Here is a 27,101-nt window from a genome sequence, read left to right on the forward strand (position 1 = left end):
TTCATACCGAGGATTACTAAGTTCGATTAATTTGGATGGAAGTGGTCCGTGGTTTCAGCCTGGCCTCCACGTCCCGGTAATCCAAGGATAGCAACAGAATGGGATTATGAAGGATCCGCGGACCGCGAGGCATGTTGAACAGCATATGAGCGACATAACACGATCTCCAAATCGTTCTTGAAGAGGAGAATAATATGAGTAATCTTTGGTAGAATATTTTATTTTTCCAGTATACTTGAACATTCCTTGCTCCTTTTTCGTACCATGGATACATGAGCCACAATGTAGGTACATATCATTTGGTTTGAACTTGCTTAATCATAGATCTAGACCCGACTTTTACTCTGTAGGTGAAAACATCCCAACTTTATCCTGCTTCCCAAATATTGTGAAACAATACCACCGATTCCAGAGTACAAAACTAAACATCCCTGTCTTTTGCAAAAGCGAAATCATCGACAGGGATTAGATATTTCTGTTACTATTCAAGAACTGCCAGTTCAAAAAGCAAGCATGGAATATGTGTTTATCTCATACTCTATGCTTATAGTTACTGACTGTATGTTGCATAATATAGAAAGCAATTTAAACCCAGCAGACTATCCAGTGGTATGTAAACCAGGATCAGTCCAACTTATTACTTTCACATCTTCTGTCATATTTCTTGTTTTTTCTAAAACAGACCCCAGTTACGAAGGGGAAGACTGAGGGTTACCTTACCTACTCCGTACAACAAGCCGACGCACCGATGTGCGGTCCTCTCCATCGGTCGCGCTATTTCTTAAATTCTCCGCTTTCATCCACAAGCACATGGTCGGTCGGATGACGACGTGATGCTTGGTCATCTGCCCTGAGGCTACTTGACCACTTATTTTGAGGGAGTAAACTGACCAGCAGGGGTATCTACGAAAAGACATTCAGCCACAATCCTGAACCAATGAAACCGGCACGACCCACCAATCCCAAGAATTGACTTCGAGCTAAGACGGATGATGACGATTCAAAGACTTAGACCTCCACCAACTGATAAAAAACCAAAACCCCACCCTTGATGTTGTAATCTTCGAGGAGGAGGCAATATGGTTGTGGACTCTCCATTTACCCGGGTTTGTACTAAAGAATGTTGCTAGGTGCGCAGTTGGCATTCAACGAATATACCCCTTGGTTTAAACTATTTATCTTCGGCATTTTCCTGCCGAAAGAATCCGCTATCAACTTTAAAATAGAATGGAAGCTACATCCCTCGCTACAGTTGTGTGGAGGGTATCCTATCTCTGAGTAATGATCACCAGACTTCATAAACTATCAAAAAATGCCAGGCTATCTCATTAGTTAATTGATTACGGAGCACAATTGAAAGGCATTGTACTTTATGGTTGTTTTATCTACAGTACAGTAGTATGCCAGATTAGCTTAGTTCTCTTACTTTTAATTTTAAATAGAAACTTCCAGCCTCTCTATACCATGTATGACTATAACATTTTTCTTGATACGTGTACGCTAATATCTAGTACACATATTTCCTGAATAGAAGAGACGGCTATCCCTAGGGCATTCATTACTTGACCCATCAGCACCCCATCCAATACCAGGTCGCCAAGGCTCTTAAAAAAATAAAAAAGAGGAAGAGCTGTGGCTGAATGACACAATTGGGATGGAATCCAATCCACTGTCGATCCCGTACTGGTTGTATTACTTATCCACAATAGCAACACGCGGCACTTGGTAAATATGCGGATATCCCAAAGAGGTACGGATAGGCAGTGTATATAAAAACGATAATAAAAGAATCAACAGCATTGTGTTCTCGAGTCTCTAGTACTAACTATTGACTACTATTGACGCTCACCACACTCTAGATAAAATAAATTGAGCAAGTCCCTTCCTTCCAATAAAAATAGATCAAAACAAAATGTATATGTCTCATCCCGTGTGTTAAGTTGCATCGTTGTGGGAACTTAATTATTTTGGTGGCGTTTTTAATGTCATGGTAATTTCCACCTGCCTATATTTGGTATGTACCTTAGTGGACCCTAAAGTGTGTTTCTGTCATAACTGAGTACGAAGACCTCTAGATAGCCTCATTGTACAATGTAAACAATAATATGACTGGAGTATACGTCAAATACTCTATCTCGATGTCATATATAGTTAAATATATCTAGCATATTTTTTTGGGTATATACTCCGTAGAGAGATTGTGCCTCTCGGATTACATACGGGAAACCTATTAGGTATTTCCTGCTGAATGTCCTTGTATGCATAGATGTTTCTCAAGAGAGAATCTTTCAAAAGATACATCAAAACAAGATTTATTTTTCATAAAGCGCAGTCCTTTCAGATAGTTACCTTCTCGTACGGAGTACCTTCGAGAGGCATATCACTTCAGCTTGCATGCTGTTTTGGGAAAACAAAGCCCCGAGACCCAATCATCTGCGGGATTTGAACCGTACATGAGACATTCCCAGAAATGGATGGAGCATGTGGGCTGCTAGGTACGTAGCTCTGCTTGGTTTGTAGTTCTCATGTGCATGCTGTAGTCGGTGCTATGCTCCGTGCCATGTCACTGTTCATACTTCAAATATTCCACACTAATTGCATGCCTCTAACATGTGCTTGGAGTCTATAGCAAATAAGAGTTTATGGATACTGACTATTGTCAAAGTACACGGTCAGTGCCTAGGTATTTGACGTGGCGCTGCTGGTACTGTAGGTATATCAATTTCGTAATGCCCGGTCCACAATGTGACGACCATTCCATTCAATCAGTCGCTTGGCGTGGTTTCTCGAGGATGAATTCACAAGGCAATATGCTCAGTTAATGGCTTTGATATATTTCCGTTTCTCAATCATAAATTCATACTCAACAGGTATCATGAAGATAGCCTGGTTATAGGAACTCAGTGCAACACCGCCAAAATTTATCAACGTCCGAAGCGCGGCCTTCCACGGCCTTCCGCCAATTCTCGCTCTCTGCTTTTCCGACCCTCCCGTGACCTAAGCGGAGGAGACAGAGGCCTATCCAGTAGCAACGGGGCCTGTTTGTCCGGAACAGCCACAGGGGCAGGGTGCATCGAGCCCCGCTGGAGCTCCATTTCATGGATCCGGCGACGACGTGCCCGACGGATGTCTTCGGACAGTTCAACGAGGGCAGACACATCATCCTGCGCCCAGAGGTTTTAGCGTGGGCCACTACTTCGAGGGCTGAAATAGCGAGAGACTCACGTATTGAAGATATGAGAAGATGTAATAGGACGATACGGTTTCTTCACACTCGAACCCCATCCGTTCAATTGCCTCTTTCACCACGAGATCCTTCGTAATTTCTGTCCAGAGACGTTCTCGTCGGTCTTTAACCCCGACGTATCGCCGTCCTATCTTTCCGCGGTCATAGTCTGCGTCTCCATCAGATAGCCTTTCATCGCTCATAGTAAACTTGGATCTCCAATCTAGTTTCTGTGGCAGTTTGATGCCCGGGTTATCATCCCGTGTGGCATCTCTTGCGTTGGTGGAAGCATTGACGATTGCCCAATCTTCTGCCATGTCTTTGGCGGCAGTTCCAGGCATTTCATGCGTCCCTTCATCATAGATTTCTTTGACAAACTCTCTCGTTTTTCGACTGTATTTCCATCTTCATGCTCATCCCCATGCATAAATACATCCTTTTCGCGTTCTAGGGATCTCGGCCGGGAAAGAGGTATGGCAATATCGTCTTTTTGCATACTTAAGGGCTCCGGGGATAGGTCATGTACTGGAATCGGGGAATCTTCCCTACCTCTTGTTTCAATGATTCTCTCTTCTTGGGGGCTCTTTCCGCCGCTCTCCTTGCTAGAATGGTAATTAGAACATACCATTAAGTGAAGACATGGATATTTCGTCTCGGGCCCTTACCGATGACGGCGTTTCGGCTTCTCAAAGCTGACTTCGGGGCTTGGTGGACGGGGTGCTCGAGGCATTGGATACTCTGTAGATAAATGAATACTTGTGGCTTGAGCAGAATGTCCAAGTGTCCGTCCTTACCTTCACGGATACGCCGATGTTCTGAGTCAAAATCTTGATGGTTTAGAGACATGCGAACTGGGGGAGGAAATCTGGGATCTTCCACCTCAGACGAATATGGCATCCCCCAGTCCTGGATAAACAAATTGTCTTCCTCGGGCCTATCTCTTCCTGGGGGGTCCACCCTTCGTCTTCCTCTTCGCATCACCTCCACATCCTCATCAGTAGAATCATAGATCTCCGTTTCATACCCAAATGCCGGATGCGATTGAGAAGCCCTGTGGTGGTGATGCTGGTCCCTTGGGTCACCTCTGACTTCCACCCTTCTAGGAGGAATCTCTTTTTCGAGTCTCGGTCGTCGCATCCTCCTGTCCTCTTTCTGACTTCTACTGCGCGGAATGTACTCTTCCTGGATACCGTAGTGACGCCGGGGCAATGACTGTTCTTTTCTCTGAATGGGGAGAACTCCATCCGTATCATTTTCCATATGAAACCTCTCCGGTTCCGGTTCTGGTTCCTCTTGAGAGATATAATCATCTTCCCGAAACACTTCTTTTGGATGTGGGTGTCCTCGATACCTGCGAGCTTCGCCTCTGGCCTTCTCAAATTCCCTCGCCAATTCGCGCGGCGGTGCTCCGATACCATTATGTTCGCGCCTGGCAGGAAGAGGCCGACGGTCTCTGTGGGAGTCAAAGTCCTCGCGAAGAAACTCGGGCGCTGAACGGTCTCGAACATCGAGACGTTCGAATTCCTCAATTGGCAGGGGCGGGCTAGGTGCTCGAATGTTATATCTCATGGATTCTTCCTGACGCCGACCCCGCCTAGATCTGCGGGGGTATGGATCTCGGTCATAATCGTATAAATCCTCGTCATACTCCCGGGCACGAGACAGTGGCGGCATGTTGCGTATGTAATATTATAGTATTGCTCAGGCCAGTGATAATGGCCAATTGACTCAATGTTGAGTGTGGAGAGTCGAGCAAGAATTGATGGCTGGTTTTTTCTACTGGGTGCGTTCTTGAGAGGCTAGGATTATCGCCCCAAACGGTTTATGCGGACCACTTTTAAAGAATCAGCAGTCGAGCTGACGAAGACAGTGGGATCTCACGGATAAAAATAGCTAATATCGAGGGATTCGCATCCCAGCAAGAATATCGTAGTAAGGGAGTGCGACAAGTGTGTATATTGCACTGAAGAATTTAACCTGGTGAGTGTAAAACAATTGACCCCGCGGCGGTGTCCTGCTGATGTCACGCTGCAGCTCTTCGGAAGCGCTTCTACTGAACCCAGGACTTAAGTCCGCTGTACCAGAAGGAACATAATAATGAAGAGTCATAGATATCAACAATTCGCCGTAATCCACCATGAGAGAAATGTATACAAATTTAAGGACCGAGATAAACTTAGGTGGATTGGAACCATGGTAGTACTTAGTTCTTCCACGTATTTAGTCTGGAAAGAAAATAACTTATAAAGTAGTCGGACATTGAGCAGTGCATGACACCAAGCGGCCCGACCCTCACCATTCCCTCGCCTGCTTCTTAATTTAGATAGTTTTCGTAGCTTTCATCTCCGTACAAATGAAATATATTATAAAAATAAGCTGTGGAAGTATCTTGTAGGACATTTTAATTGATTATGGCCCTGAGTATTGCAATTACTGCATGTAGGGGGGCTTGCGCTACCTGGGTGCCTGGGCCTTGGCCTGAATCTCTGCCACCTTCTCCCCAATTATTTCGTATGTTGTCTCAGCAGTTAGACTGCCTCTATCCTAAATAAACTGTCTAGGCGCTTCTTTTTTTTTTTGTTTTCCTGGTACTTATTAGCTACCTGACATTGATAAAGTGTATATTTCAGCAAAGCTCTTTACTGCATAGCAATTTTATTGCCTTTTATAGCTTTTTCGAGCAAAGTATCAGCAATCGATTGAAAAAAGCCTTGGTTTTAAATTTCAGGAAGTTGCTCTTTTTATCAATTTAACTGACAGAGATTATAAGGTTTTTTTCCCCAAGTAAAATAACTGATTACTGCCCGCAGAATATGGTGGAGTTGGTATGTTTAACTTGATTTTCAGCTTTAATATTACTGTTAAAAAATTAAGATGAATAAGGCCAGTAGCTTTGAATCCACTTAATATATTTGATATTAACATTGCTTTTGAGTGAACTAATAAACAGATAGATTGAAAATCTACCTTACTAATAGTTTTAATACCACTATTTATTATTTCTTGCACGTTTTGGCTATAATAGCGACTTAAATGTGGAATACAGCTAACATCAAACGGCTAACAAAGGTGAGATAAATAAGGACAAATTGGAATAATTGACTTTTCTATGCCGTATTAATCAAATTCAACAGTTGCATGGCTCCCGTGGCCATCTAAAATAAGCAATTGATATTAACCAACAGTGCAAGATCTTGTATGCTTGTAAAAAAACTTCTTGTAGCTATTAAGTCCCAGATTAGCCCAGCTATTCTCGCTAAGACTTAATTAATTAATTGATAATCTTTAAGTAGAACAGAATACCACTAAGATTGATGTTTTTTAGCAGCAAAAATAATCTTAGGGGGTAGAACCCAACCATTTGCTCTAACAGTCACAATTAATATAATCTATTCTCTATTCCCTGGTTGGGTTAATCTTATGTTAGATTTGCATGTTTTCGTGCCGTAGGTAACTTTGCTGTTAATGTCACGCCTATTTGGAAGCCGGTTTCATCCATATTGTAGATATCTTGTTCTAAAGCACCATATTTTTGTTTAGTATTTTGAACCAATGGAAACCAGTCCTGGATAACCTGTGGATCTTCACACTTCACCCGCTGGTAGTCATATCGACAATTATATCTTGACTTAATATCATCTTGGCATCAAATAAATCGATTAACCTATTTATTACTAACTAGATCTGAGATAGAGGCCTGGGATGACGATGAAGACTTTTGACGTGCAGATATTAAAAGACCAGCAAGATATTGAACTTGGAAGTTTTGTGGAGGCAGACCGCGCTCAGCCATATCAATAATCCATTTAAGGTGTTCTCTTCAAGATTGGATAATTTCCGGGCATTAGCAGTAATATTATTGCGGTTGCTTCTTCCTTTAAGTTGATAAAGAAGAAGTTCGTGGAGAGATATCAATGCCTTAGCACAGGCAGTTTTAGATGAGAATTTGTCCTTATTCCATGCATTGATAACGATTTTCATTCTCTCATCATTGGAAAAGCATGTATTTTGATAATATTAATAAAAATCAAGACAAAAAGGCTTCAAATACTGAGATGTTTGAATATTTTAGGAGCAGCGGTGAGTGGCGTGCCCCTCGGTGTCATGCGCCGCTCGGTGTCCGACTACGTTATATTGTTCGAGATGGTCATCATCATCGTTGCTTCTCTTTAATTTCGGATCAAAACACAGAGAAATATTGATTAGCCTAGAGACAATTCAGTTGATTCCAATGTAGAAATTCCACTAATTTATGTTAATGACTGACCTTTAGACAAGCCCCAGGCACAATCGAGTCCCAGCACAACTATTCTTATGACCCAAATTGTAGCGAAAGTTATATATCTTGGTCTCTAAAAGGAGCTCCTACAAAGTTATTCGGACCTTGACTGCGATCCCTGAGATGTTGTCTCATGCGAGCCTTATGTAGGGCATCATTCGCAGTTGATCGGACCCCATAGGATGCTTACTTCAATAGCCACCGTGCATGTACATGGCAGGTTGAAAGTCAACTCTTCCCGGTCTGGTTGGTGAAAGGCGTTTAAGGAAATTAAGGGAAACAACTGCATGGCTATCCGAAATTGAGTCGCATCTGCCCCTTCTCTGGTTTATCGCGATTATTACGGCTACCCTTACCACGAGCAATGGGCACGCTCGCAGTGCCGGACGGACGCTGTGTCTGGTAGAAACTTTTTGCTGCTTGCATATCTTGGCTCTCCAGATCTTTAGCAAAGTGCCAGTCATCGTGCTCATCCTTTTCAGCTTCTAAGCGAGATTTCCCGCATCTACTGCAGGTGTAAACCCCTATGGAGGTTTGGGGCGATTGGGGCCCCGGAGAAGACTCCCCTGGCAAGTCTTTCTCCATATCTGGTGCAGCTGATTCGTGATTATTTGAATGAGGCCTTATACAGGTACCAGCGAAGAAACGCTTTATGCTGTTATCATCCATTTTCCTTCGCTTTTCGCTTGGTTCTTGGGTCTCTGACGGCTCATCTGCTTTAAGTTCTCGAGTGCTATGGTCGATACGTTTAGCATGTTTTCCGCGAAGGAGAAAGGATTCTATTGCCTGATTTTTCGAGACCCCATCTTCAAAAGCGCCAACGCTCAAAGATAGATTAGCACAAGGCCATGCACGTCCATCCCCCACGATCTGTCGCTGCAGTGTCTTTCCGAGATCAAATAGAAGTGCCTCATCGATTACGGCTGAGCCAGGAATGGGACTTTGGCGGGAACGGACCTGACTGCCTTGTCTATGATGCAAAGCAATAGTCTTCGGGCGGCGTTTGTGTTCAAGCACTCCTTCTTCAACAAGACGTCCATATATATCCGCTGCGAAAATTCTCAGCCACTTATCTGCCTGATCGACGGAATTGATGCTAGGTCTAAAGGACTTTGCTGATAACATGGATTTGATCTGAGTTCGCGGATTGACTTCGCTCCTATCATCTCCACGGATGATACCGTATAGCCATGCAGCAGTATCATCATTTAACTTGGCCCGAAGTTGCTCAAGGGGAACCTCTAGGAGATCGCTTACTTGCTCCGTCCCAAAATGAGCAGAAACTTGATCCCCCAGCTTACCTCCAAGCATTCTAATTTTGGTAAACTTAAACCCGCCAAGAAAATTTTGCACTGCGCGATTCCGTACGATGGTCTGCTTGTTCGGTTTGTTGGTGGAGCTCCCCAGTTTGGCCATCATCTTGTTTCTGGCGACGCCAGCAGAGCAGGTATAGCTGAGCTTCTCCCAAACAGCATCTCGGATGGACCGAACCACCTCAGATCCTATTAGCATCGCAATATCATCCCAGTCAGGATCATCAAATTCTGTCTCGTTTTCATTCAAATCTATTAAGCTGTCTTCTGGCTTCCACTCTAGTGCTGTTGTTGGCGGGCGAGGCAATGGTGTGATCCGGTCATCGCCCTGATTCTCAATACGTAACTCAGGATACCTCTGAACCAAGACACCATAGACTAACGGTGACAGGTCAATGAAAACCTCGTCAACACTTGCTTTCTCTAGACTGGCCGGTTGTATTTGAAATTGAGGACCCACGCCGTTCTCAGCATCGACCAAGCCCTCATGCCATCTGGTTAATTCCTCCTTCATCACTTTTAGAATTTTGCGAGATTCGGCCCGATATGGATCTAGACAGACTTTGTCTATATTCATTCTGCGAAACGCATCGTCCCTGTAGGCCCAATTTCCACCCTCACCTTCCCGAAAAGTCGCGACGTGTTGTAGAATAATATTGGGACAGAGATTCTTGGCCTCTTTAGCCGAAATCATTCGTGTGATTCCAAAGGATCGGGCGGGGTAATTAACTGCGATGAGGGAGTCCCATTGCCGCACGGCGAGGGGTGCATCCCGAGGTGTTTGGAGGCGTACCATCTCACATTGTGCATAGAAAGCATCAAGATCAATGTGAGCAATCACTCGAAGGCGGGAGGCTGTCGAACTCTGGCGGAGAAGCTGTAGCTGACGATAGGTATGGCGCGAGTGGTGCTTCAAGGAATTACTTGGGGGCGAAGGCGATGCGACGAAGGGTTCCGGAGACGAGCGCGACATGCCAAATGAGGAGATTCTATCGTCATGGTGCAATCCAACTCTTAGACATGGAACAAGAAGACAGTGGCCCTTCCAGAACTTAGGTGTGAAATGAACGGAGTCTGTGCTTTGCGTTACTTTCTACTGCAATTGGGACTAGTGACAAAAGAGGTTTAGCTTATTTTATGCCATATCCGTGAGGCATTCAATGATATTTGGCTTGTTTGTTTCTTCTTTTTGCCTCTTAACTAATATATGCTTGCCTTTGTTTACTTTGATTTGATCATCTAAATTCTCTTATTTCATTGTTTATAGTATCAATCACAGATGTTCAAATTTAATACCATATTTATTAGGTATCTATTAAAATATTGCCAACAAACCTTTTAATATTCTCTTGGAGCATCAGCTCAAGGGGAGAAAATTGGACAAGTAGCACAGGGGGCTACAATAAAGCAGACAAACTAGTCTCAGCCAGGGGACTTTTTTCTATATAACAAAAGAAGCTGTTCGAATAAATCAATGCTGTACCCACATGCCTAAGAGACCATGTAGGATGCGCTCTTAGCGCCTTTTGCGATCAAAATCAGGCCAGAAGCGGCCAGTCTGGTGTCCAGTCACAATGACTTGTACAGTCAATGGCATTTGGTTCTCAATCACATCAGATGAAGAGCCAGGAATGCACTAGCTGTCCGATGGATTTCCATACTAATTAAGTATTAGCATTAAGTGGATACTGACGTGATAACACCTAATAGTCTGTCATATTGCCGCCGTCTTCTTTGTATAACGTTTCCACCCGCTTGTCACTAGGATATGCTGGCAAGGTATGACGGATGGGGTTAAGGAACGGGAATTTGTACAAATGAGAACCATTCATTTGCTTTGGATTGCCGCCTTGATTACCTTTAGCGAGAGAGCTAGATTAAGATACAATTACCAAAGGAGACCATGCAGCGGAAGGACGACACCTGTACTAATATCATTCGAGCAATAGGTACTTGAGATGGGTCCACAGTTCGGATGCTCACCGCTGTACATAGGTATCATTCTTGAAACAGTAAATATGGGGATCGGAAGGGGCGGGTTGGAAAATCCTGAATCTCCAATGTAAAAGTATGGAGTACTCTGTACAGAAACTGTGGCTTACTAGCGGGGATGAAAAGATATTAGGTATTACAACAAATTATATTTCAAGATTTCGAAGGAAGCTTGAGGGCTTGGGTTCTATCGAGAAGGTTAGTAGTCTTCGAACCCGCATCATAAGTCAAAAAAAGAAAAGGTGGAAAACGAGAAAGCCGATCATGCAAGTGGCCGAGTGTGTTCGGTGGTTATACTGGTTATACTACTTAGAGAAAGGTACCAGGTACCTTACTTACGGAGGAGTCTCTCTTACCTTGGTGACTAGGTCCATCAAAAACACCGCTGCGAAATCTCGAAGTAATGGATATGAGTAAGACGCATTATCCAAGTTAGTTATCTACAGATATTCCTTGGAAAATTCATTTTCTAGCTTTTGGCTAGAGCATTGAATAAGGAAAATTTCCCATTCTTTTTGCCCGGTATCATTACCATTTGTAATTATCATTAGCAGTTTTGCTACTCCATAGTAGCAGGATATATGAACAACTTCCAGCAGTAATCTTGGTTCATGCATTCATGCAGAGGCGAACCAAGGTACGAGGCCTTACTAATCAGACACTGTGGTACCTGGTACCTGAAGCGCTAGTATCAACAGCGGATGAATGCCCAAAACCGCCACACATTTCTGCCCAACCTGCCATTGCTCCTGCGCGCTTCGGAAGTACCGTCGATCTGACTGGCTGGGAGTGCTTCGGCAACCAAAACACGATGCTGGGTTGTGACGCAGGATTATTTTGGGTAGTGAAGGTACTTCCTTGCTCACCTGGATACCTCGGAACTATGGCGTCCTCGCTGGCCAAGCATGTACTCTTGGTGCACTTTTTTCTCACAGTAGGGCCTTGACGCTGAAGATACAGGAATTCTGTTCTGCGTAACTAACCTCTCAACATAATAATAATAGTAGAATAAATACGCTCGTCTCCATCGGAGATATTTTCCAAAGGAGATTCTCTCCTCGAATTTTAATTAGCACCGCCCTTCACCCTCAAACCATACACAGGATATACATGCTACATACAGCAGCAGCTTAAGTGTGTAACCTGACCACCAGAAGATTTTCGAAGTCTTCCATTTTGCCGTGAGTCTTTGGCTGAGTCATCGGATCAAGACTAGGACGAACACAAAATGACATCTGGCGTCTTTTAAGACACTCGACGATGATGGCTTTTATTGCCACACTATTTGAAGCACCAACCTCGCCTAGATTGGAATAGTGGAGAGAAAGCAGTCCGTGAGGCTACAATGGTCAATAATGGGGTGTGATTGATAGATCAGGCTGAAGATTCCCCCCTCCAAGTTGGATTTTCTTCCCTAGATTTCTAAGAAAATTGGATGGTTTCATACGATCTACTAATGATAGGATAGCAAATTTTGATCTGTACATTTTTTAAAATAAATCTCTTTATGTATATGCCTGTTTTACTAGGTGCGATAACTCTCGAGATATTTTATTCATCCATGACATTCAATTGGCCTTTATTCTTCAGATATTATTATTATTATTATATTAGGATGAACTTGGTGATGGGATAGCCCATCTCCATCATGTATGTGTATGTATGTACAAGAAGCAGACGGCTAGGGACAGAAAATCCCCTGCTCTTCTCCCACCCACTGACTCCTCTCATTCTGGCGCCTAAGCCCTATTAGTCCATGCATGCTTTCCACTGCAGTCAGTCACCTTCATTGTGCTCCCGGTCGTCTAATCATCCTTGGGGTGGAGTCAGTCGTGGCACCAGACATGAGCCAGGCAGCCCAAAACCGGCCCAACAGCCCAAAGAGCCAACCGCGCGTCGTCCAGTCGCCTTTTCACTTCCCCCATTCATTTCAATCAATCAACAACCAAACAACCCACTGCCCTTTCTTACTCCCCCCCCCCCGGCTCCACTTTCTCTCTTCTCTTCTCTTCTTATCTTCCCTTCGTCTTCATCCAGATTTCTTCTACCTCTTCTTCCTCCCCTTCTCCCTTCCTTCTTCTTCTCTCTCATTCCCCACCCTGGCATCTCTCGCCAGTTCTAAAGAGGCACAGACAGGAGCGTTGAAGAGTGAAGAGCGCGGTTAAAGGCGGATTGTGCCCACACAAGAACCTTCCCTGGTGCCCTCTCTGAAATCCTGCTTTCCTCTTACCTTTTGATCCTTTTCTCCTAATTTTTCTTGGGGGCTTTCTTATCTTGTTCATCAACTCGAATTTGTTTTTTTTTTTTTTTAAAACTCTGTCCTGTCGTTGCCACCTTGGTTTCTACTGGAAGAAATTTCCCTAAGGATTCTGAACCAAGTACTGGTTGACAACTCCGGACAATAACGCGCTCGCCCGAATTTTTCTCATTTTTCTTTCCTCGCTGGGGAAAATCCAGAGAGAAAAGGGTTCTTGGATTCAACCTCTACACCTTTTATGCTACATTCTGGGATCAAACAAAAAGTCAGATTTTAGCCTTGATTATCAGCCTTGGAGTTCCCGGAAGGTGGTCGTTTTAGAACTGTACTTGTGCCATTTCTTCTTCCAGCCAGCCCTTCGGAGAGCTATTCTCCTGTCACCTCCCATATCTGGACCCTTTCGGCTTTTCTACCCAGGACTTCGTGGTGGCCACTTGGACCCGTTTACTAGACTGCCTTAATACTGGACCTTCCCCTGGACACAATGACTGGACGCCATGGATATGATGTACGCCCGGAGCGTCAAAACGAGTATTTTATTCCCGGCGATGGTATCAGCCGGGAGGTTATCCAAGCAGATATTTGCCGTTATCTTGGAAATGATGCGCTCGTAAGACCCGGAAACCATAATGTCTGTCCACCGTTGTCTCCTTACTAGTACCAATGACAACCCAGTCTATCAATTAACTAAATTCTGATGCTGAACTCCGTTACTGACTTTATGTGAACAGGGCCGCCAGGGTTATTTCATCCGTGCCTACCGGAACCTCACTTCTGTAAGTGGAAATTAACCGCGTAAAATGCTGTCGTTAGTTTAAAAGACGGAGCTGATTAATTTTCCATCCAGGAAATGATTGCTGATCTCAAAGCCGATTCCGCTCGGTGGGAGGCAGATGTGATACGTCGAGCTGACCAAGGCTATCCGAGAGGTAGTTACATTCATGACTACAGTGTGTCCCAGCCACCTAACATAGTTCCAGCAAACTATGCATCATCAGCGATCCACGAAGGGCGCCAGACCCAGGGTCCGTCCCCTCCACCTACCTACTCTGCACCACCTACTCAGTCGTACGTGGACCCATATGCTCAGGCGGGGTACCAACAGACACACAGCCCCCCGTATCCACCCCCTTCATCATATCCTTCGAACCACTCCCCCTTTGGAGGGCCTGGCCAAAACCCATACCCCCCTCAGCAGATTCCTTACTCTGCTCCAAGCCAGCCCCCAGTGTCTACTACTGAGATGCACCCAACTTACACATACACGACCACTACTGGCTATGGCTACGAAAACGGGAGAAACAATGCCCCAAGATACCCTGGTCCTGGCTATGAACCCGAATCGGAATATTCCCCTGCTACTTCCGGAATGGCTTATCCTGCCACTACAGCCCCAGACCCCCGGATAGGAGGGATAGACCCAAGATATACCCCGGAGTCGGCATACTCGGACCGCAATAGACCACAGCCAGCTAGGGAGAGGGATACCACACGCCGACCCCGGTAGAGCAAAAAAAAATAAAAATAAAAATAAAAAAATCCATTTCCTTTCTGTTTTTGTGAGCTCCAAGGATTAGACACATTGATCCCGTCTTCTTGAAGAAGACCTCGGAAATGATGAACCATACAACCCGCAAACATTTTTCGCCTCGGAAATTCCTCGCATACCTTAAAAAAATCTTTCATCATTTTAGCCTTCTGGACATCAAACCGGATAAAGCATGTCTAGTATCGGACCCAAATTGCAACCTTTTCGGAGCCAGATTTTTGGACGCCTGGATATTATTTAACCTGGATGCCACTCGAATTATCCTTGGCTATACTTGAAACTGGGCAAACGCTCCCGCACGTATTAGCCGGCTGGTATATGATGTGGGCTGACCACTACTCCCATTCATGTGATGTGAGAGGTTATTATAGCGTTAATAATTAAGATTGACCAACTCGGAGATCCTTTAATGATGGGGTTATGAAAGGGTGGCTTTTTAGTGTTTTGTTTTCTAGCCTTTTTTTCTGTAATGCCGGTCCTGGTTGCTACTTTTTTCTCTCGCCCGAAATTCATTCCCGCTTGGAGCTATTTCATGGTGAACTGGTTGTGGTATTCTGTTTCGCCTGTTTACTTACCTCTGGCATTTTATTTTGAGGTACAACCATTTCTTCGCGTGGAGTCTGATGGAGGCATCCAACTGATTATGGGATTCGCCAGCTTGGGGCTTTGATGCTATACAGTTATGTTTATGATTTATTTGTAGATATGAGCATATATGGCGTTGTCATTCTGGGTTTTCGATGTCTTCTATGCTACTTAAAGGTTCAGAATTGTTCTAAATTTATTGATGTTTGCCAGTTTATCGAAAGCACAGTGCCATGCACATTCCGATCTATCATTCAATGGATCCTGAGCCACTGGATTTTTCTGCTGACACACTTTGCCAACGCATTGGTCACTACCTATTCCACATCAGGAACTGTCTACTGGATACCATCTTTATAGAAAACTCTGCATCCACTTTGTCTACTGGAAGGTCTTATTTCAACTTTCTCCATTCTCTCTTTCCTTATATCCTCTTTCTATCCATATTATTTGCTTCCATTTGGGACGGATATTATGATTTTCGGAAGGACTCCACAGCCTTGATCTTCCATCCTTATTGGGACTTCAACATTTCCGTTGTTTCAATCGTTTCTAATATTTACCAGCTTCATTCCACTGTGTTTCGGCACCATTCGCGCGAATTCAAACGTATGGTTCAATAATCCACTTTGGTCGGGAAATGGCACGCCAGCAGACGAAGGTCGTGAGCAAGTTACTCTGCTACCGGACTATGCTCGTGAGCTCATAGAAGCGACTGATGAATATCTGGAGAACATGAAAACCACAGAAAACTTGACTTTAATTATCTTCCTTTTGTAATGTATAATGATAGGGACTGGGGATCGGACACATACTATGGCAATGAAACCGCTATGTGGTAGAACTCCCCCGTCAGCGTATTGCATGAAGTAGCGAGAGACTACCACTATTCCTATGGTACAGTGTTCTATCGTACCAGAGCTGCCAGTGCGCAGTCATGCCAGAGGAGATAGCCTTGCACGGTTTTATCTGCTTCTTCGCATGTGTGGCAACGAAGCGCGAGATTTCGAGAACAAATTACCTGAGACCAAGAATCATATGAGGGGATTTGTTACCCCGGATTTAGAATATCTGCAATGAGGGTTCATTTTGGGCAGGTTTTCTTTCCCTCTATTTTACCTGTCTTCTACTTCTTTTTTCTGTTTCTTTCTCCATCCTCACCTCACACAGGTTCCTACCTCTTTGCTGTCTATATACTCTGCTCTCCATGCAGACATTAATCTTGTTGACAGTAGTAGTGGTTGCATTGCAATAGGGAACAGATTAAAATGGCGTACTTCTTCGCTTTATACTCATCCTTCATGTATAATAAACAGTAACGTAGACGGATCCAGACTGGACGGACATAGGCATAGTGACGACAAATATGGAGAGATAACAAGATAACCAGGAACAAATTGGGTCTCCCCGACCCGACCCCAGCTGCACGTGATATATTGATGAATGTCATGCGTTGCGCCACTGAAAAGGTCCTTGAATTGTCCTTTAATTTCCCAGCTAAATACACAGAAATAAGCCAAATCTGAACAAAAATCTACTCGATGCAAAGGTCTACAAAGCAATCACTTGTCATCGTAACCTTGCGGAATAACCCGAGGTCCCTGGGGAACTAAAGTCGCGAAGCACGGACGTCAGCATCATGATATAGGAGGGACCGGGATGCCAAGGCGAGTCGGTAGATGGTAAAATCCAGAGTCCTTACTGGGATATGTCAAGGGAACGGGTTCCGGGTCAACATCGCCGAAGTACCGTCTGATCGGAGGCAGGGTCACTAGGAAGACCGGACCCATGGCACCCGTCACGAGGGCATAGAAGATAGCGGGCTTTTCATGCGACGCCCAGCGGAGGTAACGGAGAGGAGTCGACCAGAATTGAGGAGTAGTCATGATTGTGACAGGCGGGAAGACAGGAAATTGGGGTGCGGAAAGAAACTTCTTGCGGAGATTAGAGAGGACAGGACAAAACGGAGTAGGGAATTGAGGGGAGGGAGAAATACCAATTTATGAAATTGAAGATGTCGTACAATTCGACGAGATCCAGATAACAGCGAGAAGAAGAGGCCGAAGTTGCGACGAGAGGGGAAAGAATGGAGTTTGAAAGTGACGACAGCCGATGTTGGAGCGGCGAGCGGGTCTTGGCATCCAGTCCAAACACGTCGCCAATTTAGATGGGTTTCTTCCGACCTCATCGACCAACTCCGGCATTCTAGCTTGTCGTTCTTCTCTGATTTGCTCCATTCTTCCTCCTGGTGATACCCTCGTCCGTCATCCTTCCGCCCCGCTGTGCGGATTTCTCGAAGATGCGGTGGTGCGTGTCCCTTTTTCTTTTCTGCTTTTTGGCCATCACACATGCCTTGAGTAGTTCTGGGAATCGTCTAGCGGTGATTCTGGAAGATGCCGCAGACAAGGAGCTATATTCGACATTCTGGAGCGATCTAGAAGGTTAGTAGGGCTTCAAATGTACTAAGAATTTATGCTGAGCGAGTTCCCCATAGGGCGAGGCTATAACCTCTTCTTTAAGTCCCCCAAGGACAAGGGGTTTTCCCTGTTTGAGTATGGAGAGAAAGCATACGACCACCTCCTGATACTTCCTCCTCGGTCTAAAGGTTCGCGGCCTCCCTGAAAGATTACGCTACAGGTTGCCTAGTGCAGTCCAATTGACCATGTGGAGCAGGATTTGGACCTTCGTTGACCCCCAAGAACATCGTCGACTTTATGAGCAAGGAGGGCAATGTTCTCCTCGCCCTCTCCGGCAAGTCCACAACACCCAGCGCTATCAGCTCCCTCCTTCTGGAGCTTGATCTCCATTTGTCCTCGGACCGTTCCTCAGTCGCCATCGACCACTTCAATTATGATACCATTTTTGCCGCGGATAAGCATGACGTTCTACTTCTTCAGCGGCCGGGCCAGCTAAGACCTGATACCAAGGCTTTCTTCGATGGCGAAGGTGTCCTAGCATTGCCGACGGCTTCTCCTCATACTCTGGGTGATTCCAGCTCACTAATTGCGCCTATCCTGCGCGCCCCGGCGACCACTTACAGCTACAACCCGAAAGACGACTCGCCCTCGGTAGAGGATGTTGTGGCTACCGGCTCTCAACTGGCGCTCGTCTCTGCCATGCAAGCTAGAAACTCTGCCCGCTTTACCCTGTTAGGATCCGTGGATAGTCTCCAAGACAAGTGGTTCTCTGCGATTGTGAAGGCGCCGGGTGACAGAAAAGAAACCAAGACCGTCAACAGGGAGTTTGCCAAACAGCTCACCGCTTGGACTTTCAAGGAGACCGGGGTTCTCAAGGTTGGCAAAATTGAGCACCACCTCGCCAAGGATGGGGATATTGATGCGGATGAGCTCAACCCCAAGATCTACCGTATTAAGAATGATACAGTACGTTATGATCATGGACTGCGGTGCAAGTCTCTGCTAACGTGCTTTTCCACAGGTTTTCAGCATCGAAATTTCCGAGTACGACCACGACCGATTCGTGCCATTCGAAGTTCCTTCCAATGACGCCCTACAGCTTGAATTTACCATGCTCTCTCCTTTCCACCGCCTTGATCTCCAACCCTCTCGCCGAACTAAAAATAGCACCGTGTATAGCACCCGCTTTACTATTCCCGACCAACATGGAATTTTCTCTTTCCGTGTGAACTACAAGCGTCCTTTCTTCACCAACATTGAAGAAAAGCACGAAGTAACTGTCCGCCACTATGCCCACGATGAGTATCCCCGCAGCTGGAGGATCTCCGGAGGATGGGTTTGGATTGCTGGCCTGTGGTCTGTTATCGGCGGATTCTTGACCTTTGTGGTTGTGTGGCTCTACTCTGCTCCACCTTCGACTGCTGCGCAAGCGACTAAGACGCAGTAAGTAATGTGTTTATCAATGATTGTTTGAATGAAGATTCCTATTAGACAAGCTTCCCGCTGGCCATTGATGCCTGAGAATCGTGGAGCTCTTCCATAGCCATAGTAGGCGAGGGAAAGGGTGGATGATAGAGGGAAGTCTATTCAATATGTACAGCTGTAATATCACCTGATAAGCATACATCGGATCTTAGATATACATCCAAACTTTCAAAAATCGACCATTTCAACTCCCGTCCATGCCAAGGCAATAAAGAACAGATCAAACTCCATTTATATGGCTCGTGCAATCAATCTCAATCACGATAAATCCAATGTCCGGATATCTCACTCACAGCCCCCTTGTCTTCTCAGGGTCCATCTGCACCTCATCTCCACTAATCTCCTTGACCGTTTCAAATGCCGGCTTGCCGGCATATAGTTGTCCGGATTTCGAGGACTGGCCCTCGTTGGATACCGAAATGGGTTGGTTACCGCGGAAACGTTTGCGCATATCGATCAGCCCACGTCTAACCGAAGAACATAGCATTAGAATCGTATATTCACCCCTGAGGCTGGCTGAAGCCATTCAAGCAGACCAGGTGACTCACTTGCACTCGCTGAATCCTTTCCGCAACTGTTGGCATTTCATGGGCAGTTCTTCGGCATATGGAGAGCTGAGGCATTCTCGCGGGCTGCGTCGTTGGATCATGATACACTCTGATTCCTGCAGGCACTGGGCCAATGCATCTCCTGTTACGTTGTAAGAGCTCTGTTAGCATCGTCTTGAACTATCTCAAAGGGGTGGGGGGTTGGGCGCTCTGCGCCTGGTCATCCTCGTATCAATACTGGGAGGAGGAAAAACCCACTGATGTCCTTGCAGGAGCTCGGCATTTTGCTGTGCAATTGGCGAACTGCTTGGTGCTGCGATCCATGGGATGTTTGAAGCAAAAAAAGAAACGGCGATGGATTCCCCAGATTAAGTAAGCATCACATGAGAGGTGCGTGGATGACGTCTGGGGGCAACATCCCTTCACGGTGTGACCTTCAGAACGGATTCTACTTAGCTTCTCCCAGAGTGACATCCCTGAGCGGACACTATGGGAGTTGGGCTGATGATCTGCGATCGATTCAGCTGTTTGTGGCAGTGAAAGCAGTGTATATCCCATCATGGCGCGTGTACCAGTCATTGGAAGATTGTTCTGGTTTGAGTACCTGGCACTCTTTGCGTCATTGATATTGGTTCTACTGGAGTGGATCATACATATAATAGCATTTTGTCTACGTTTGTACCTCCCGGTCTCATTTATATCAGCCCTGCGAATCTGGACTAGACTGACGTGTAACAGCGGACCCGGTAATCTTGTTCTTCCACGACCGGTCCAAGACAATTTTCAACCTATTCATAAGCCCCGAGAATGCAGGCAAGCGCAGCAAAGAAGAGCGAATTGCTACGGCGGTTGCACAAGCATCGGATTTTGTGGACATATGTTCCTTGTTCGGCTACGCGCCTGAAGAACACATCGTGCAGACGGGGGATGGCTATCTTCTCGGTCTCCATCGCTTGGCCTACCGGAAGGGCGAAGAGAGCGTGCGCGTCAACAAGGGCAAGGACAGTGTTAAGAAGAAAGTGGTGTATCTCCACCATGGGCTCCTCATGTGCAGTGAGGTCTGGGTGTGTTTGACGGAAGAGCAACGCTGTCTCCCTTTTCAATTGGTTGAAAAAGGTTATGACGTGTGGCTGGGAAACAACCGCGGCAATAAATATTCGAAGAAGTCAGTCAGATTCTCCCCTCTATCCAACGAATTCTGGGATTTTTCGATCGACCAGTTTGCATTCCACGATATCCCCGATAGCATCAACTATATCCTTGAGGTGACGGGACAACCGTCCCTGTCGTATGTTGGATTCTCTCAGGGAACGGCACAAGCGTTCGCTACCCTCTCCATCCATCCGTTACTGAATGAAAAGATTAGTGTCTTTGTGGCTCTCGCACCAGCAATGGCGCCCCGCGGTCTACCAAATCCTCTCGTCGATTCACTTATGAAAGCATCGCCGAACTTCCTGTTTCTTCTGTTTGGCCGCCGCAGCATCCTCAGTTCGACGACGATGTGGCAGACGGTCCTCTATCCGCCGATATTTGTGCGTATCATCGATGCATCTCTATCCACGCTCTTCAACTGGAAATGCAAGAGTATCAGCCGCTGGCAGAAGATGGCAGGGTATCTACATCTCTTTTCCTTCACCAGCACCAAGTCGGTGGTCCATTGGTTCCAAATGATCCGACACAAGAACTTCCAATTCTACGACGATGAAATCCAGGCGCCCTTCAGCGTGGTGGCCAGTGAACGATTCTACAAGCCGGTCAAGTACCCCACCAAGAACATCAGGACGCCGATTGTGCTGCTCTACGGCGGCAGCGACAGTCTCGTCGATATCAACGTAATGCTGAAGGAGCTACCACGCGCGACCATGGCCAAGAAAATCGCCAAATACGAACACTTAGATTTCCTGTGGGCGAAAGACGTGGATCAGCTAGTGTTCCACCATGTTTTCGAGGCGCTCGAGCTGTACAGCTCGAACAGAGAGCGTGACGACGCAAAGCAGGTGGCGCAGGGTGATGGCATTGCGGCCTTAACGGGGTCCAATAAAAGTGAGAGCTCAGACACTTGTACATAGGTCAGCACTTGCATTGTTAATGCGATAGAAAGGTGGGTGGTGGCACTGGTTCCTGCATCAAGAAGGAGGCTCGATGACGACGCCGGTATGCCCAGTAATCCAGTCATCGTTTGATAAGAAGATACATCGATCCTATGGAGCATGCCCGCCTACATAGAAGTATAAAAGTATGTACAGTAAATACAGATGGCGTGCTATAGAGCGGTGCATGGGACAGGCTCTCTCATAAGATGTAGGATCACGGGTAACAACGGATGAAGTGCTGGTAACGGTGGGCCATCCATCCTAGGATTGGATAATACCTACTTAGAAGAGGCATCAGAGCGTCCATTTGATCTGTCAACTCGCGTGGTACTTTGGTCTCTCTGGGCTAAGAGCACGAGTTAACCGGCTTCTCATCCGGTGGACCTCCCCATCACTAGGGAGGTGATAGGTAACACTGAGGAAGATATTGACAAAATGTTCTGTACGGGGTATAGATGATGATCTCATCCTGCAAACATGCATTTGATTATTGTTCTCGACCTTGCTGAGCAGAATCGACTTGTCCGAACCCGATTTCCATGTCAAGATCCCATGGTTTTCCGCCGCGGAACCGGCCATTTCAGTCGCACAACCTTCCGTCATCTCTCTTCTTCTCTTCTCCCTTTTCCTCGACTGGGTTCGCTTTATCGGTATGCTTCTTCTCTTCATCTCGCTTCCTTTTATTAGGATTTCGTCAGTCTTGGGGGTGTTTGTCTAGCCACTGCTGACTTAACCTTCCCTGGTTGGCGTCCTTCTTTAGTCTCCGGAAATCCACCCGATAATTAATTCCATCGGTTGGCATCAATCCACCATTCCCTCTTTTCCTGCCCTCAATCGATTCCGTCAATTGCCCCCTGCGTTCCTGGCGGTCATTCCTTTCCAACCCCTACCTCTCCCTTTACAAATTGGTTGGGAGTCCGTTTCGAAGACCGATGTAACGGTTCGTGTGCCGCTGCCCTTGCTCGTCCAGCGCACCCCGCCCCCAAAGGGAGATCGGAAAGAAGACAAAACAAGACAGGAAAGGGAGATATTAAAAAAATAAAATAAAAATTAAAAAAAAAAATAACCAGCTCGCAGTCCGTCCATTCTTCGCCGTAAACATTCGGCATTGGGAACAAATCCCCGAGATTACAATTTTGGGACCAGCTTCGTCGTCGGACGTGCCCCGGTGTCCTTTTCTTATCCAGCCTCCGAATTCGTGTCTAACTCATTGGTCGAGGTCATACCGCCTATTATACCAGCGTCTGGTCGGAAGTTGATCTGTCTACTATTATCTATACTAGCTAGGAGCTCGTCTTGACTTGATTGCAAGTTAAACGACCTATCCCGTCGAAGTACCGCTGTTTCATCCAGTTGTTCCGATGCGGCCGCAGTAAGTCCGGGGTTCTTGTCGACTTGATTGGTATCGTCGCATGGGGGAATGCTAATGGCATCGCTAGGCGGGAATATCATATCGTCGTATTAGGCGCCGGTAGGCATCACCCCCTTCTGGTTGATTCGTTTTGATGTCCCGTGGCTGATCTGGGTCAATTCGTGTTTACGCTATAGGAGGAGTAGGGAAAAGCTGTCTAACTGGTATTAATCCACCTGCCCATCCTTTCCGTTGGCCTCTGTGGTGCCAATTTTGACTCGAGACTTCGGTTCTTTTTTATCTATTGTAACTGTCGCTCACGCTTCGCAGCTCAATTCGTCCAGAATGTCTGGATCGAGAGCTACGATCCGACCATTGAAGATTCATACCGGAAGCAGATCGAGGTGGACGTAAGTGGACATGGGCTCCTGAAAGCGAATGTGGGTCACTAACGATACCAGGGCCGACAATGCATACTAGAAATGTACGCTCCATATCCGGCTGGATTGGAAAGTCTGCGATGTCTTGACCATGCCCGCTAACATGCTCTTTGCAGCCTTGATACCGCAGGAACAGAACAGTTTAGTAAGTCGACCTGCTCCTGATCCTAACAGCACGGCGCCATTAACATATATTTAGCGGCTATGAGGTAAATCACTCCTATTTCATCTCTAGCCTCTCACTCCGTCATGAATATTCGAATTCACCCAGCCCCGCCCCCGCATCCGCACCGCACACTGACTTTCAATCCAGAGAGCTGTACATGAAACAAGGCCAGGGGTTCCTCCTCGTATTCTCCATCACCAGCATGTCTTCATTGAACGAGCTATCTGAATTACGAGAACAAATCACCCGCATCAAGGACGACGAGAAAGTCCCCATTGTAATTGTGGGAAATAAGTCGGATCTAGAGGAGGACCGAGCGGTGCCTCGGGCTCGCGCGTTTGCTCTGTCCCAGAGCTGGGGCAATGCTCCTTATTACGAGACTTCCGCTAGGCGACGAGCCAACGTCAACGAAGTCTTCATCGACCTCTGCCGACAAATCATCCGAAAGGACTTGCAGGGAAACTCGTCCAAGGCTCAGAGGGCCAAACGCGGAAGCGGGAAGGTCCCAATCGAGGCGAGAGAAAGAAGGAAAGAAGACGACAACCTCGACGGCGGGGGCCATGTGTGATTCTATAGCTCACAGGGCTCGATGAAGAGAACGACCGGGGACGAGCGACAGATGAGAAACGAGCGAGTCACCTCCATCTGTATACCATCTCCACCACTACCGATCATGACAGGACACTGCCCCTTGGGGCAGATCCCCTTCCCTATGCACATACCCATTCCTGTCAGATTTTGATATCAAACTCCTCCCTTTCATGTCATGTTTATCATACGCTGTCAACGTCAACGTCTTTCAACGATAGATATATGTACTTTGTTTTTTGTTTTATAGCCGATCACCAATACGTCTTCCACCTGGTATCTTACGTCTGGATGAAAACGATAAAAGAAACGAAAAAGGAAAAAAGTGCCATACATTTATTATCTTTACCTACGGAATACCAATTCTTAATTCCCCAAGTCCCGTTAACCAGGTTTCTTTGATAGCGATTGAAAACATCAAGAATCTGAATCTCGTTGAGAAATTGCAATTGCCGAGATCCAGGGACCCCAAAATGTCATTCTTATTCTATGCCCATGAACTTTACCGAGAGTTATATTTTATTTCTTTTATTCTTGTTTCATTTTCACTTTCCTTTTGTGCTTTCTCTTCTGCTGTCTTCTATATTATCTATAGCCCTTTTTTCTCGCCGGCGATAAGATGTCATGTCTCGCGACAAAATTCTTTTACGATCAATCAATGGATGAATATCCGGATACGGATTTGATGATTCTGATATGCCTAGCTACTTTGCTTACTATCGGAGATACAGAAGGGTATAGATTAGAATATATTGAGATTGCTTTCGGACTGGAGAGTGTACCTGGCTGGCTTTCTACGTGAACTTCTATCCCTAGGAGTTATTGCTTTATAATACGCCCATCTTGAACAGGATTATAGGAACGAGTAGGTAGATGTCAAGTATAACCAATAATTCGGCTACAATTTATATTCATAGCCATTATGAAAAGAATGTGTGTGTGTGTGTGTGTGTGTGTGTGAGAGAGAGAGAGAGGGAGGGAGAGAATAGTCTCACATTCTAAACACCCCAAACCGAGTCTGTACATCTTTATCGACATTTCCACCTACCGCAGCCGCCAGACTCAACCCCAGGACTCGTCTGGTCTGCGAAGGAGGAATCACCCCGTCATCCCACAGTCGAGCAGATGAGAACGTCGCCTCGGATTCCCGATCGATCCGGTCCTTAAGGGCGGGATCAGCCGTACGGCCGACGGCCTCCATCACGGACGAGAGTTGTTCGGAACCCATGACGCCGATTTTGGCATTGGGCCACATGAACATGAGACGGGGGGAATATGCACGGCCACTTAGGTCATTCGTTAACTTTCATATCCTTCTCCTTCTTTCTTTTTGTCGGGGGCGGGGAAGGGAACTTACCACATGCCGTAGTTACCGGCACCAGCACTGGAGCCAAATACCACGGTGAACTTGGGTACATCGGCACAAGCGACGGCCGTGACCAATTTGGCACCATTCTTGGCAATACCGCCCTTTTCGGCATCGGCGCCGACCATGAAACCGGAGATGTTTTGAAGGAAGATGAGGGGGATGTTGCGCTGCGCGCAGAGTTCGATGAAGTGGGCCCCCTTGAGTGAGGACTCGGAGAACAGAATACCGTTGTTGGCGACGATACCGACTTGGTGGCCGAAAATGCGAGCAAAGCCGGTGACCAGGGTGGTACCATAGTCGCGCTTGAATTCGGCGAATTCGCTGCCGTCGACGATTCGAGCGATCACCTCGTGTACGGGGATCTGGCGCCGGAGGTTGGTTCCCACGATGCCATTGAGTTCGTTGGGATCGTACAGTGGTTCTTTGATGGCGTTTTCGGACAACTGTTGCGGTACGCTGGTTGTCGGGTAGTTGAGATTGGAGATCGATCGGCGAGCGAGGACAAGGGCGTGGGCATCGTCCACGGCCAGGTAGTCTGTTACACCGGAGATGGTGCTGTGAAGTTGACCACCGCCCAGGTCTTCAGCGGACACCTCTTCGCCCGTGGCGGCCTTCACGAGGGGCGGACCAGCCAGGAATATGGTGCCCTGGTTCTCAACGATAATGGTCTCGTCGCTCATCGCGGGCACGTAGGCCCCTCCAGCGGTACAAGGGCCCATGACTACTGAGATCTGGGGAATTCCCTGGGAGCTCATTCGAGCCTGGTTGAAGAAAATGCGTCCGAAGTGCTCCTTGTCCGGAAAGACATCGGCCTGGTGGGGGAGGTTCGCCCCGCCGGAGTCGACGAGATAGATACAAGGGAGTTTGTTCTCCTGTGCAATTGCTTGAGCCCGCAGATGCTTTTTCACAGTGATGGGGTAGTAGGTGCCACCCTTGACAGTGCTGTCATTGGCGACGATCATGCAGGTGACACCCTCCACCGTTCCAATCCCTGTGATTATACCGCCCGCAGGCACGTCTTCTCCGGGATATACCTCGTGGCCGGCTAATGCGGACAGCTCCAGGAAGGAGGTGCCCGGGTCGATCAGAGCTGACACTCGGTCTCGCGGAAGCATCTTCCCGCGAGCGATATGTTTGTCTTTGGCTTTTTGTGGCCCACCCTGTGAGATGCTGGTATGCAGACTGGCCATGCGGTCCACCAGCTCCGTCATCTGCCGAGCATTCTCTTTGAAGTCGGGTGAGGAGGTATCTACCACGGAGGGGAGGACTGAGATGGCGGAAGCATGATGGGGATGCGTGTAGCTCGCGACTGACCGGCAGAGGGGACTAGAGCGAGTCAAACTGGGGAAACGCTGCGTGGGAAGCTTTCGGGGGGGAGCTAGAGATGTTGGTTTAGAGCTCAGGCTCCGGAGCAGCGGAGTCGGAGCGCGCATTGCGGGGGAG

General features: G+C 46.7%; 9 protein-coding genes across 9 annotated transcripts; 4 read left to right on the top strand and 5 right to left on the bottom strand.

Annotated features, from left to right (window-relative positions):
- Positions 1–2,924: 2,924 nt before the first annotated feature.
- On the bottom strand, positions 2,925–4,900 carry ATNIH1004_005777 (uncharacterized protein; the record flags this gene model as incomplete). The annotated part of the gene is made up of 5 exons (XM_033570423.1): positions 2,925–3,164; positions 3,226–3,545; positions 3,605–3,828; positions 3,892–3,964; positions 4,021–4,900. The coding sequence occupies 5 exons, from the start codon at positions 4,898–4,900 to the stop codon at positions 2,925–2,927; spliced, it is 1,737 nt and encodes a 578-aa protein (XP_033426455.1).
- Positions 4,901–7,796: 2,896 nt separating this feature from the next.
- On the bottom strand, positions 7,797–9,791 carry RAD30 (DNA-directed DNA polymerase eta; the record flags this gene model as incomplete). Its single annotated transcript, XM_033570424.1, has 1 exon — positions 7,797–9,791. The coding sequence occupies one exon, from the start codon at positions 9,789–9,791 to the stop codon at positions 7,797–7,799; it is 1,995 nt and encodes a 664-aa protein (XP_033426456.1).
- Positions 9,792–13,551: 3,760 nt separating this feature from the next.
- ATNIH1004_005779 (putative transcription factor RfeG) lies at positions 13,552–14,574 on the top strand (the record flags this gene model as incomplete). Its single annotated transcript, XM_033570425.1, has 4 exons — positions 13,552–13,677; positions 13,799–13,843; positions 13,915–13,996; positions 14,048–14,574. The coding sequence occupies 4 exons, from the start codon at positions 13,552–13,554 to the stop codon at positions 14,572–14,574; spliced, it is 780 nt and encodes a 259-aa protein (XP_033426457.1).
- Positions 14,575–16,763: 2,189 nt separating this feature from the next.
- On the bottom strand, positions 16,764–17,087 carry ATNIH1004_005780 (NADH:ubiquinone oxidoreductase subunit NDUFA3; the record flags this gene model as incomplete). The annotated part of the gene is made up of 2 exons (XM_033570426.1): positions 16,764–16,810; positions 16,904–17,087. 2 exons carry the CDS (start codon positions 17,085–17,087, stop codon positions 16,764–16,766), a joined length of 231 nt encoding a protein of 76 aa, XP_033426458.1.
- Positions 17,088–17,500: 413 nt separating this feature from the next.
- Positions 17,501–19,065, top strand: WBP1 (dolichyl-diphosphooligosaccharide-protein glycotransferase; the record flags this gene model as incomplete). The annotated part of the gene is made up of 5 exons (XM_033570427.1): positions 17,501–17,508; positions 17,563–17,642; positions 17,696–17,806; positions 17,875–18,584; positions 18,640–19,065. 5 exons carry the CDS (start codon positions 17,501–17,503, stop codon positions 19,063–19,065), a joined length of 1,335 nt encoding a protein of 444 aa, XP_033426459.1.
- A 327-nt stretch (positions 19,066–19,392) lies between these two features.
- Positions 19,393–19,934, bottom strand: ATNIH1004_005782 (PET191 family protein; the record flags this gene model as incomplete). Its single annotated transcript, XM_033570428.1, has 3 exons — positions 19,393–19,570; positions 19,652–19,793; positions 19,910–19,934. The coding sequence occupies 3 exons, from the start codon at positions 19,932–19,934 to the stop codon at positions 19,393–19,395; spliced, it is 345 nt and encodes a 114-aa protein (XP_033426460.1).
- Positions 19,935–20,210: 276 nt separating this feature from the next.
- Positions 20,211–21,720, top strand: TGL1 (sterol esterase; the record flags this gene model as incomplete). Its single annotated transcript, XM_033570429.1, has 2 exons — positions 20,211–20,325; positions 20,390–21,720. The coding sequence occupies 2 exons, from the start codon at positions 20,211–20,213 to the stop codon at positions 21,718–21,720; spliced, it is 1,446 nt and encodes a 481-aa protein (XP_033426461.1).
- Positions 21,721–23,105: 1,385 nt separating this feature from the next.
- RSR1 (putative RAS small monomeric GTPase (Rsr1)) lies at positions 23,106–24,269 on the top strand (the record flags this gene model as incomplete). The annotated part of the gene is made up of 7 exons (XM_033570430.1): positions 23,106–23,116; positions 23,184–23,215; positions 23,426–23,505; positions 23,557–23,579; positions 23,652–23,680; positions 23,735–23,744; positions 23,849–24,269. 7 exons carry the CDS (start codon positions 23,106–23,108, stop codon positions 24,267–24,269), a joined length of 606 nt encoding a protein of 201 aa, XP_033426462.1.
- A 1,011-nt stretch (positions 24,270–25,280) lies between these two features.
- Positions 25,281–27,091, bottom strand: ATNIH1004_005785 (putative 3-methylcrotonyl-CoA carboxylase, beta subunit (MccB); the record flags this gene model as incomplete). The annotated part of the gene is made up of 2 exons (XM_033570431.1): positions 25,281–25,575; positions 25,647–27,091. 2 exons carry the CDS (start codon positions 27,089–27,091, stop codon positions 25,281–25,283), a joined length of 1,740 nt encoding a protein of 579 aa, XP_033426463.1.
- Positions 27,092–27,101: the final 10 nt, after the last annotated feature.

Source organism: Aspergillus tanneri (genome assembly GCF_003426965.1).
Source record: "Aspergillus tanneri strain NIH1004 chromosome Unknown AapTan_4_pilon_pilon_pilon, whole genome shotgun sequence".
Classification (NCBI taxonomy): Eukaryota; Fungi; Ascomycota; class Eurotiomycetes; order Eurotiales; family Aspergillaceae; genus Aspergillus; species Aspergillus tanneri.